Below are 12,869 nucleotides of genomic sequence, written 5' to 3'. Positions count from 1 at the left end.
TATTGTGTTGCTAAGTCTACAGTGTGGATCAGTGTGTGGTGTGTGAATTCTGCTAGCAGTTCCTCACCTGCAGTAGTCAAAGTACTCCTGGTTCTGATTGCGGTAGAAGACAGAGAAGGGCAGCATCCTGCCGGCGATAACCTCGGCCTTCTGGAGCAGCTGAGTCAGATGAACAGGAGAGTAATCTATAAAACACATGAAACACTTTCATCAGTTATGTAGAGTATAAAACATGGAGTAAAGGGCACTGCAGTAAAAAAAAAAAAAAAAGGAAAATAAATAAATACATTTAAATAAATGTAAATAAATAAAACATTAATTAAAATGAAATACATTCATTATAAATAAATACATTTAAATAAATAAAAAATAATTTAAATTAAATTAATTATAAATAATAAAATAAATAAAATAACTCCTTATTGAATCTTGTTTCACTTAGTCTAGCATCTAGCATGTGAGTGTGTGTGTGTGTGTGTGAGAGAGAGTGAGTGAGTGAGTGTGTTTAGGTGTGTGTGTGTGTGAGAGAGAGAGAGTGAGTGTGTGTAGGTGTGTGTGCGTGAGTAAGTGTGTGTGAGAGTGTGTAGGTGTGTGTGTGGTGTTTCTCATTTATTTCACACAGTAGGAGGATTTCAGTGAGGTGTGTTAGATTTTTAAGGTTATGGTGATTAAAGTGTGTTATTAAGGCTCACCTGCAGTGCAGAACTCCACAATATCGCTCCATTCAGACACGGCGTAGTCTCCATCACTCTGCTTTGAAGCGGTTTGCACAGAAACCGTGTACTCGGTTCTCGGGCTCAGGAACCAGTGGCCTCTCACGGTCATCGGCAACGGCACGGCCTTGGCCACCAGCTTAGTGGGAACGTCCTGGATACAGGGAGGAGAAATTTTAAATGAAGCATTACAGAGGGGTCAGGGTTCATGAGGAGCTCGGAATAGTGTAATTTTACACAACTGAGAAATTCACTCAGAAAGATTCATTAGTGATGAAGAAAACACTGCTTCTCTCCAGACATTAAACTTTACATGTAAGAGCATTAACAGTCTCTTCAGAGGATGAACAGTTTCAATAAACAATCAAAACTAGTTTAGATTTCTGATTAAAACACATGCTGCGGCATTAGTGGATCAAGTGGTTAAGGCTCTGGGTTGTTGATCAGGGTTCAAGCCCCAGCACCAAAATGCTCCACTGTTGGGCAACTGAGCAAGGCCCTTAACCCTCCCTGCTCCAGGGGGCGCTATATCATACCTGCCCCTGCACTCTGACCCCTGAATTTCCTCAGCTGGGATATGTGAAGAAAAGAATTCCACTGTGCTGTAAGATACACTATATTGCCAAACATTTTGGGACACCGCTCCAAATCATTGAATTCAGGTGTTGTTTTTCAGGACAATTTCATGCTCCCAGCTTTGTGGGAACAGTTTGGGGATGACCCCTTCCTGTTCCAACATGACTGCACACCAGTGACCAAAGCAAGGTCCATAAAGACATGGATGAACGAGTTTGGTGTGAAGGAACTTCACAGAGTCCTGACCTCAACCTGATAGAACAACTTTAGGATGAATTAAAGCGGAGACTGAGAGCCAGGCCTTCTTGTCCAACATCAGTGCCTGACCTCATAAATGCTCTTCTAGTGGAATGGTCAAAAATTCCCATAAACACACTCCTAAAACTTGTGGAAAGCCTTCCTAGAAGAGTAGAAGCTGTTATAGCTGCAAAGGGTGGACCGACTCCATATTACATTCATGTGCATGTAAAGGTAGACGTCCCAAAACTGGCAATATAGTGTATATGTGGTGATAATAAAGGCTTCTTGATGTTTCTATTTCTGTTTTGTTTTTTATATCTTCTTCATTTCTGACCAGAAAACAGTCTGATTTTATTACTGATCATCAGCTCGAGAGAGAAGAGCAACATCTCCCTAAACATCACCTTGTGTTTGAACTTGTTGGAGTTCTTGTTCTCCTTCTTGTTCAGGTCGATGAAGTAGTGTGTGATCTTCTCTTTGGTGCGAGGGTCCATGTCCCAGCAGATCTTAAAGGAGTCGCAGGTGATGTTGCTGATCCGAATGTTCACGGGCACCGGGAGCTCCATCTCCACCAAGCCGCTCTCCTCTGCCTTACCTACACACACACACACACACACACACAAATGATTGACTTCATCACTACATTTGCCGTCTCTCTGAGTTAATACATCATCACTGCTTCAGTAGATCACAGAGGTGTTTTTCTCTAAACACATGAAACAGACAGAGGAAGAAGAAGAGTAGTGTAAGAGTTTCAGGGAGAGCCGGAGAGCCGGAGAGCCGGGGGTTCATCTGTCATGTGGAGACAGCCAGTGACTCAGCTGTTCACACACCTAGAGGAAGTTTATTACAGCAGCTCAGTGCCAGAACAAAGAAGAGTTACCACTACACACACACACACACACACACACACACACCACACACACACACACCACACACACACACACACACATACACATACACCACACACACACCACACACACACACACTCACACACACACACACACACACACACACACACACACACACACACACACACACACACACACACACACACACACACACACACACACACACACACACACACACACACACACACACACACACACACACCACACACACACACACACACACACACACACACACACACACACACACACACACACACACACACACCACACACACACACACACACACACACACACACACACACACACACCACACACACACACACACACACACACACACACACACACACACACACACACACCACACACACACACCACACACACACACACACACCACCACACACACACACACACACACACACACACACTACTGTAACTTAGTAGGCTTATAGCATAGCAGGTAATAAGTAACCTAAAGAACTTTAACTGTGAGTCTCATTTACATCTTCCTTCCTTTCTTTCCTTCCTTCCTTCCTTTTTCTTTCTTTCTTTCTTTCTTTCTTTCTTTCTTTCTTTCTTTCTTTCTTTCTTTCTTTCTTTCTTTTCTCTCTTCTTTCTGTCATTCTTTCTTTCTTTCTCTTTTCTTTTCTCTCTTCTTCCTTCCTTTCTTTCCTTCCTTCCTTCCTTTTTCTTTCTTTCTTTCTTTCTTTCTTTCTTTCTTTCTTACTTTCTTTCTTTCTTTCTTTCTTTCTTTCTCCTTTCTTTTCTCTCTTCTTCCCTCCTTCCTTCCTTTCTTTCTTTCTTTCTTTCTTTCTTTCTTTTCTCTCTCTCTCTCTCTCTCTCTCTCTCTCTCTCTCTCTCTCTCTCTCTCTACATCTGACCACAAAACATTTTCCTAATCACAAATCCACAGTTATTCATGGCAGTGTAGACAGAAATGCCAGTATTATTCATATTTAGGAGAGGAAACGTTACTCACAGAATTAAAACAAACCCGTCCACGGTCGTTCTTCCACATGGAGTAGAGACCGCCACCTCAAACCTGCGAGTGTGTCCGAGAGATAACACGCAAGCAGCTTATCAGTGGGAATCCTCCCAAGTCTACGCCTTCACACACACCAAACCCTTACTGTAGTCTTTCAGGAGGCAATGTGTACACGCTGGAGCTTATTCTCATTCAGAAAGCTCACTGCTGCACTGGTTAACCAATCCCTTAGCAATATAACCTTGGGGCTGTGCTGTTATAGAAAACTAATCACTGACCATGTGGTCCAGCCTGACATGGAACAGAGTTACTATTACCACCCTGAAGTTGATTATTTCTCAATAACAGCATGTCCTGTTGCTCATGGGCACTGTAGTGATATCTTGGTGGAGCTGGGATTCAATCCCACAACCTTCTGAGCCATAGTCCTTTAATCACAGGTTTATATACTGATCAGCCATAACATTATGACCACCTGCCTGATATCATGTTAGTCCCCTTTTTGCTGCCAAAACAACCCTGACCAGTCAAGGCATGGACTCCACTAGATCCCTGAAGGTGTGCTGTGGTATCTGGTACCAAGATGTTAGCAGCAGATTCTTGAAATCCTCTAACTCATGAGGTGAGGCCTCCATAGATCAGACTTGTTAGTCCAGCACATCCCACAGATGCTTGATTGGATTGAGATCTGGGGAATTTGGAGGCCAAGTCAACACCTCAAACTGGTTGTTGTGCTCATCGAACTATTCCTGAAACATTTTTCCTTTGTGGCACGGTACATTATCCTGCTGAAAGAGGCCACAGCCATCAGGTTTCCCTGCAGAACATTGCCCAAAGCATGATGCTGCCTCTGTCGGCTTGCCTTCTTCCCATAGTGCATCCTGGTGCCATGTTCCCCAGGTAAGTGACCCACACGTACCCGGCCATCCACGTGATGTAAAAGAAAACATGATTCATCAGACCAGGCCACATTCTTCCATTGCTCAGTGGTCCAGTTATGATGCTCACATGCCCAATGTTGGCACTTTCGGTGGTGCACAGGGGTCAGCATGGGCACCCTGAACAGTCTGCAGCTATGCAGCTCCATAAGCAACAAACTGCTTTCTATCAGAACCAGCATTAACTTCTTCAGCAGTTTGAGCAACAGTAGCTCGACTGTTAGATCGGATCACACGGGCCAGCCTTCACTCCCCACGTGCATCAATGAGTCTTGACCGCCCATGACCCTGTCTCCGGTTCACCACTGTTCCTTCCTTGGACCACTTTTGATAGATACTGACCACTGCAGACCGGGAACACCCCACAAGAGCTGCAGTTTTGGAGATGCTCTGATCCAGTGGTCTAGCCATCACAATTTGGTCCTTCATCAAACTCGCTCAAATCCTTACACTTGTCCATTTTTCCTGCTTCTAACACATCAACTTTGAGGACAAAATGTTGACTTGCTGCCTAATATATCCCACCCACTAACAGGTGCCATGATGAGGAGATCATCAGTCTTATTCACTTCACCTCTCACTGCTCACAATGTTAAATCGGTGTATATACATCTTCAGGACAGGAGTCGTAAAGTAAAAAAAAATTAAGTAAAAATGGATGCGGTATGAATAGGACGAATAAAATCTTTACTTCTCAGAGACACCAATGGCGTCTACAGTCGCAGTCGGCAACAGATTTGGTTGTTTTTGAAAAGCTGTCACAGGTTTTCGGCTCAAGAAACCAAACAGCTTTATGTACAAGTTTAGAATAAATACACAGAGCGCGGCTGTCTCTTTAACACGACTAAACCCTCAAACAAAAGAAACATGTTTCTCACAAGCACACCACTTGCTGCTCTCTTCTCCCCCTCACACACTCACACACACACAGTTTCCATGGCAACTTGCCAAGCTGATTAAATACGTAGCTCTCGGGAGGGGAACGGCGACACAGTGCCTTGAGTCAGAAACTGACATCACAGAAAATTCTAGAAAATGTCTGATGAAATGTTAATACATCATAAGAGATTTCTACACTGTATGATGAAAAGCTGCTTTATTTAGGATTACAGGGATCTTGTGTAGAGGAGGATGACAAGGAGTTTTTCTGTAACGTGTATATGGATGCAGATGGTGGAGATGTAGATATGGAGGTATAGGTGTGGATATGGAAATGTAGATGTGGAGGTATAGGTGTGGATATGGAAATGTAGATGTGGAGGTATAGGTGTGGATATGGAGATGTAGATGTGGAGGTATAGGTGTGGATATGGAGATGTAGATGTGGAGGTATAGGTGTGGATGTGGAGATGTAGATCTGGAGGTATAGGTGTGGATGTGAAGATGTAGATCTGGAGGTATAGGTGTGGATGTGGAGATGTGGATGTATAGGTGTAGATATGGAGATGTAGATGTGGATGTATAAGTGTAGATATGGAGATGTAGATGTGGATGTATAAGTGTGGATATGGAGATGTAGATGTGGATGTATAGGTGTAGATATGGAGATGTAGATGTGGATGTATAAGTGTGGATATGGAGATGTAGATGTGGATGTATAAGTGTGGATATGGAGATGTAGATGTGGATGTATAGGTGTAGATATGGAGATGTAGATGTGGATGTATAGGTGTAGATATGGAAATGTAGATGTGGATGTATAGGTGTGGGTGTGGAGATGTAGATGTGGATGTATAGGTGTGGGTGTGGAGATGTAGATGTGGAGGTATAGGTGTGGATGTGGAGATGTAGATGTGGATGTATAGGTGTGGATATGGAGATGTAGATGTGGATGTATAGGTGTGGAGATGTAGATGTGGAGGTATAGGTGTGGATGTGGAGATGTAGATGTGGATGTATAGGTGTGGATGTGGAGATGTAGATGTGGATGTATAAGTGTGGATGTGGAGATGTAGATGTGGATGTATAGGTGTGGATGTGGAGATGTAGATGTGGATGTATAGGTGTGGATATGGAAATGTAGATGTGGAGGTGGTGTATAAGGTGGATAGATATGGAGATGTAGATGTGGATGTATAAGTGTGGATATGGAGATGTAGATGTGGATGTATAGGTGTAGATATGGAGATGTAGATGTGGATGTATAGGTGTGGATATGGAGATGTAGATGTGGATGTATAGGTGTAGATATGGAGATGTAGATGTGGATGTATAAGTGTAGATATGGAGATGTAGATGTGGATGTATAAGTGTAGATATGGAGATGTAGATGTGGATGTATAGGTGTAGATATGGAGATGTAGATGTGGATGTATAAGTGTAGATATGGAGATGTAGATGTGGATGTATAAGTGTAGATATGGAGATGTAGATGTGGATGTATAGGTGTGGATATGGAGATGTAGATGTGGATGTATAGGTGTAGATATGGAGATGTAGATGTGGATGTATAGGTGTAGATATGGAGATGTAGATGTGGATGTATAGGTGTGGATATGGAGATGTAGATGTGGATGTATAGGTGTGGATATGGAGATGTAGATGTGGATGTATAGGTGTAGATATGGAGATGTAGATGTGGATGTATAGGTGTAGATATGGAGATGTAGATGTGGATGTATAGGTGTAGATATGGAGATGTAGATGTGGATGTATAGGTGTAGATATGGAGATGTAGATGTGGATGTATAGGTGTGGATGTGGAGCTGTAGATGTGGAGGTATAGGTGTGGATATGGAGATGTAGATGTGGATGTATAGGTGTAGATATGGAGATGTAGATGTGGATGTATAGGTGTAGATATGGAGATGCAGATGTGGATGTATAGGTGTGGATATGGAAATGTAGATGTGGATGTATAGGTGTGGGTGTGGAGATGTAGATGTGGATGTATAGGTGTGGGTGTGGAGATGTAGATGTGGATGTATAGGTGTGGATGTGGAGATGTAGATGTGGATGTATAGGTGTGGATGTGGAGATGTAGATGTGGATGTATAGGTGTGGATGTGGAGATGTAGATGTGGAGCTATAGGTGTGGATGTGAAGATGTAGATCTGGAGGTATAGGTGTGGATGTGAAGATGTAGATGTGGAGCTATAGGTGTGGATATGGAGATGTAGATCTGGAGGTATAGGTGTGGATGTGGAGATGTGGATGTGAAGATGTAGATGTGGATGTATAGGTGTGGATGTGGAGATGTAGATGTGGAGCTATAGGTGTGGATATGGAGATGTAGATCTGGAGGTATAGGTGTGGATGTGGAGATGTGGATGTGAAGATGTAGATGTGGATGTATAGGTGTGGATGTGGAGATGTAGATGTGGAGCTATAGGTGTGGATATGGAGATGTAGATCTGGAGGTATAGGTGTGGATGTGGAGATGTGGATGTGAAGATGTAGATGTGGAGGTATAGGTGTGGATATGGAGATGTAGATGTGGAGGTATAGGTGTGGATGTGGAGATGTGGATGTGAAGATGTAGATGTGGAGGTATAGGTGTGGATGTGGAGATGTGGATGTGAAGATGTAGATGCGGAGGTATAGGTGTGGATGTGGAGATGTGGATGTGAAGATGTAGATGTGGAGGTATAGGTGTGGATATGGAGATGTAGATGTGGATGCATAGGTGTGGATGTGGAGATGTAGATGTGGAGGTATAGGTGTGGATGTGGAGATGTGGATGTGAAGATGTAGATGTGGAGGTATAGGTGTGGATGTGGAGATGTGGATGTGAAGATGTAGATGTGGAGGTATAGGTGTGGATATGGAGATGTAGATGTGGATGTATAGGTGTGGATGTGGAGATGTAGATGTGGATGTATAGGTGTGGAGATGGTGGATGTAAGTATGGAGATGTGGAGATGGTGGATGTGAGTATGAAGATGTGGAGATGGTGGATGTGAGTATGAAGATGTGGAGATGGTGGATGTGAGTATGGAGATGTGAAGATGTGGAGATGGTGGATGTGAGTATGGAGATGTGGAGATGGTGGATGTGAGTATGGAGATGTGGAGATGGTGGATGTGAGTATGAAGATGTGGAGATGGTGGATGTGAGTATGGAGATGTGAAGATGTGGAGATGGTGGATGTGAGTATGGAGATGTGGAGATGGTGGATGTGAGTATGGAGATGTGAAGATGTGGAGATGGTGGATGTGAGTATGGAGATGTGGAGATGGTGGATGTGAGTATGGAGATGTGGAGATGGTGGATGTGAGTATGGAGATGTGGAGATGTGGAGATGGTGGATGTGAGTATGGAGATGTGAAGATGTGGAGATGGTGGATGTGAGTATGGAGATGTGGAGATGGTGGATGTGAGTATGGAGATGTGAAGATGATGGATGTGAGTATGGAGATGTGGAGATGGTGGATGTGAGTATGGAGATGTGGAGATGGTGGATGTGAGTATGGAGATGTGGAGATGGTGGATGTGAGTATGGAGATGTGGAGATGGTGGATGTGAGTATGGAGATGTGAAGATGATGGATGTGAGTATGGAGATGTGGAGATGGTGGATGTGAGTATGGAGATGTGGAGATGGTGGATGTGAGTATGGAGATGTGGAGATGGTGGATGTGAGTGTGGAGATGTGGAGATGTGGAGATGGTGGATGTGAGTGTGGAGATGGTGGATGTGAGATGTGGAGATGTGGAGATGGTGGATGTGAGTGTGGAGATGTGGAGGTGTGGAGATGGTGGATGTGAGATGTGGAGATGTGGAGATGGTGGATGTGAGTGTGGAGATGGTGGATGTGAGTGTGGAGATGTGGAGATGGTGGATGTGAGTATGGAGATGTGAAGATGTGTGAGATGGTGGATGTGAGTATGGAGATGTGGAGATGGTGGATGTGAGTGTGAGATGTGGAGATGGTGGATGGAGTGTGGAGATGTGGAGATGGTGGATGTGAGTGAGATGGGAGATGTGGAGATGGTGGATGTGAGTATGGAGATGTGGAGATGGTGGATGTGAGTATGGAGATGTGGAGATGGTGGATGTGAGTGTGGAGATGGTGAGATGTGAGTGGATGGAGATGTGGAGATGTGGAGAAGGTGGATGTGAGTGTGGAGATGTGGAGATGGTGGATGTGAGTATGGAGATGTGGAGATGGTGGATGTGAGTATGGAGATGTGGGAGATGTGGAGATGGTGGATGTGAGTATGGAGATGGTGGATGAGTGTGGAGATGGTGGATGTGAGTATGAAGATGTGGAGATGGTGGATGTGAGTGTGGAGATGTGAGAGATGTGATGTGGAGATGGTGGATGTGAGTATGGAGATGTGGAGATGGTGGATGTGAGTATGGAGATGTGGAGATGGTGGATGGAGTGTGAGATGTAGAGATGTGGAGATGGTGGATGTGAGTATGGAGATGTGTAGATGGTGGATGTGAGTATGGAGATGTGAAGATGATGGATGTGAGTATGGAGATGTGGAGATGGTGGATGTGAGTATGGAGATGTGGAGATGGTGGATGTGAGTATGGAGATGTGGAGATGGTGGATGTGAGTGTGGAGATGTGAGATGGTGGATGGGAGTGTGAGATGGTGGATATGAGTGTGGAGATGTGGAGATGGTGGATGGTGTGAGTGTGGAGATGTGGAGATGGTGGATGTGAGTGTGGAGATGTGGAGATGGTGGATGTGAGTAGGGAGGTGTGGAGATGGTGGATGTGAGTATGGAGATGTGAAGATGATGGATGTGAGTATGGAGATGTGGAGATGGTGGATGTGAGTATGGAGATGTGGAGATGGTGGATGTGAGTATGGAGATGTGGAGATGGTGGATGTGAGTATGGAGATGTGGAGATGGTGGATGTGAGTGTGGAGATGTGGAGATGGTGGATGAGTGTGGAGATGTGGAGATGGTGGATGGTGTGGAGTGTGGAGATGTGGAGATGGTGGATGAGAGTAGGGAGATGTGGAGATGGTGGATGTGAGTATGGAGATGTGGAGATGGTGGATGTGAGTATGGAGATGTGGAGATGGTGGATGTGAGTATGAAGATGTGGAGATGGTGGATGTGAGTATGGAGATGTGTAGATGGTGGATGTGAGTATGGAGATGTGAAGATGATGGATGTGAGTATGGAGATGTGGAGATGGTGGATGTGAGTATGGAGATGTGGAGATGGTGGATGTGAGTATGGAGATGTCAAGATGATGGATGTGAGTATGGAGATGTGGAGATGGTGGATGTGAGTATGGAGATGTGGAGATGGTGGATGTGAGTATGGAGATGTGGAGATGGTGGATGTGAGTATGGAGATGTGAAGATGTGGAGATGGTGGATGTGAGTATGGAGATGTGGAGATGGTGGATGTGAGTATGGAGATGTGGAGATGGTGGATGTGAGTATGGAGATGTGAAGATGATGGATGTGAGTATGGAGATGTGGAGATGGTGGATGTGAGTATGGAGATGTGGAGATGGTGGATATGAGTGTGGAGATGTGGAGATGGTGGATATGAGTGTGGAGATGTGGAGATGGTGGATATGAGTGTGGAGATGTGAGATGTGGAGATGGTGGATGTGAGTGTGGAAATGGTGGATGTGAGATGTGGAGATGTGGAGATGGTGGATGTGAGTGTGGAGATGTGGAGATGTGGAGATGGTGGATGTGAGTGTGGAGATGGTGGATGTGAGTGTGGAGAAGGTGGATGTGAGTGTGGAGATGTGGAGATGGTGGATGTGAGTGTGGAGATGTGGAGATGGTGGATGTGAGTGTGGAGATGGTGGATGTGAGTGTGGAGATGTGGAGATGGTGGATGTGAGTGTGGAGAAGGTGGATGTGAGTGTGGAGATGTGGAGATGGTGGATGTGAGTGTGGAGATGGTGGATGTGAGTGTGGAGATGTGGAGATGGTGGATGTGAGTGTGGAGATGTGGAGATGGTGGATGTGAGTGTGGAGATGTGGAGATGGTGGATATGAGTGTGGAGATGTGGAGATGGTGGATGTGAGTGTGGAGATGGTGGATGTGAGTGTGGAGATGGTGGAGAATGGATGTGGAGAAAGGTGGATGTGAGTGTGGAGATGTGGAGATGGTGGATGTGAGTGTGGAGATGTGGAGATGGTGGATGTGAGTGTGGAGATGTGGAGAAGGTGGATGTGAGGAGTGTGGAGATGGTGGATATGAGTGTGGAGATGTGGAGATGGTGGATGTGAGTGTGGAGATGTGGAGAAGGTGGATGTGAGTGTGGAGATGTGGAGAAGGTGGATGTGAGTGTGAGATGTGGATGGTGTGTGGATGTGAGTGGTGGATGTGAGTGTGGAGATGTAGTGTGGTGGATGTGAGATGTGGAGATGTGGAGATGGTGGATGTGGAGTGTGGAGATGTGAGAAGGTGGTGGATGTGAGTGTGGAGATGTGGAGAAGGTGGATGTGAGTGTGGAGATGTGGAGAAGGTGGATGTGAGTGTGGAGATGTGGAGATGGTGGATGTGAGTGTGGAGATGGTGGATGTGAGTGTGGAGATGTGGAGAAGGTGGATGTGAGTGTGGAGATGTGGAGATGGTGGATGTGAGTGTGGAGATGTGGAGATGGTGGATGTGAGTGTGGAGATGTGGAGATGGTGGATGTGAGTGTGGAGAAGGTGGATGTGAGTGTGGAGATGTGGAGAAGGTGGATGTGAGTGTGGAGATGTGGAGATGGTGGATGTGAGTGTGGAGATGTGGAGATGGTGGATGTGAGTGTGGAGATGTGGAGAAGGTGGATGTGAGTGTGGAGATGTGGAGATGGTGGATGTGAGTGTGGAGATGTGGAGATGGTGGATGTGAGTGTGGAGATGGTGGATGTGAGTGTGGAGATGTGGAGAAGGTGGATGTGAGTGTGGAGATGTGGAGAAGGTGGATGTGAGTGTGGAGATGTGGAGATGGTGGATGTGAGTGTGGAGAAGGTGGATGTGAGTGTGAGATGGAGATGAGATGGTGGATGGGAGTGTGGAGATGGTGGATGTGAGTGTGGAGAAGGTGGATGTGAGTGTGGAGATGTGGAGATGGTGGATATGAGTGTGGAGATGTGGAGATGGTGGATATGAGTGTGGAGATGTGGAGATGGTGGATATGAGTGTGGAGATGTGGAGATGGTGGATGTGAGTGTGGAGAAGGTGGATGTGAGTGTGGAGATGTGGAGATGGTGGATATGAGTGTGGAGAAGGTGGATGTGAGTGTGGAGATGTGGAGAAGGTGGATGTGAGTGGAGATGGTGGATGTGAGTGTGGAGATGGTGGAAATGAGTGTGGAGATGTGGAGATGGTGGATGTGAGTGTGGAGAAGGTGGATGTGAGTGTGGAGATGTGGAGATGGTGGATGTGAGTGTGGAGATGTGGAGATGGTGGATGTGAGTGTGGAGATGTGGAGATGGTGGATGTGAGTGTGGAGATGGTGGATGTGAGTGTGGAGATGTGGAGATGGTGGATGTGAGTGTGGAGATGTGGAGATGGTGGATATGAGTGTGGAGATGTGGAGATGGTGGATGTGAGTGTGGAGATGTGGAGATGGTGGATATGAGTGTGG

General features: G+C 45.5%; 1 protein-coding gene across 2 annotated transcripts in view; it reads right to left on the bottom strand.

Moving 5' to 3' along the window:
• The window catches only part of phyhipla (phytanoyl-CoA 2-hydroxylase interacting protein-like a), a 29,009-nt gene that overhangs the window by 5,531 nt on the left and 10,609 nt on the right, over window positions 1–12,869 (bottom strand). Inside the window, exons 1-4 of one of the 2 annotated variants that reach the window (XM_058399969.1) lie at window positions 3,417–4,157; window positions 1,934–2,124; window positions 693–867; window positions 68–185 (exon numbers count right to left, since the gene is read on the bottom strand). In XM_058399969.1, coding sequence (XP_058255952.1) covers window positions 68–185; window positions 693–867; window positions 1,934–2,095 — 455 coding nt within the window. In that variant the 5' untranslated portion in view covers window positions 2,096–2,124; window positions 3,417–4,157. Of the gene's footprint in view, window positions 1–67; window positions 186–692; window positions 868–1,933; window positions 2,125–3,416; window positions 4,158–12,869 lie in introns of those variants that run through there. The other variant, XM_058399968.1, reaches the window with a different exon arrangement.

The sequence above is a fragment of the Hemibagrus wyckioides genome, linkage group LG09 (assembly GCF_019097595.1).
Source record: "Hemibagrus wyckioides isolate EC202008001 linkage group LG09, SWU_Hwy_1.0, whole genome shotgun sequence".
Lineage (NCBI taxonomy): Eukaryota > Metazoa > Chordata > Actinopteri > Siluriformes > Bagridae > Hemibagrus > Hemibagrus wyckioides.
The sequence above is the reverse complement of the archived record's forward strand: the minus strand, read 5'-3'. Positions and strand labels throughout refer to the sequence as shown.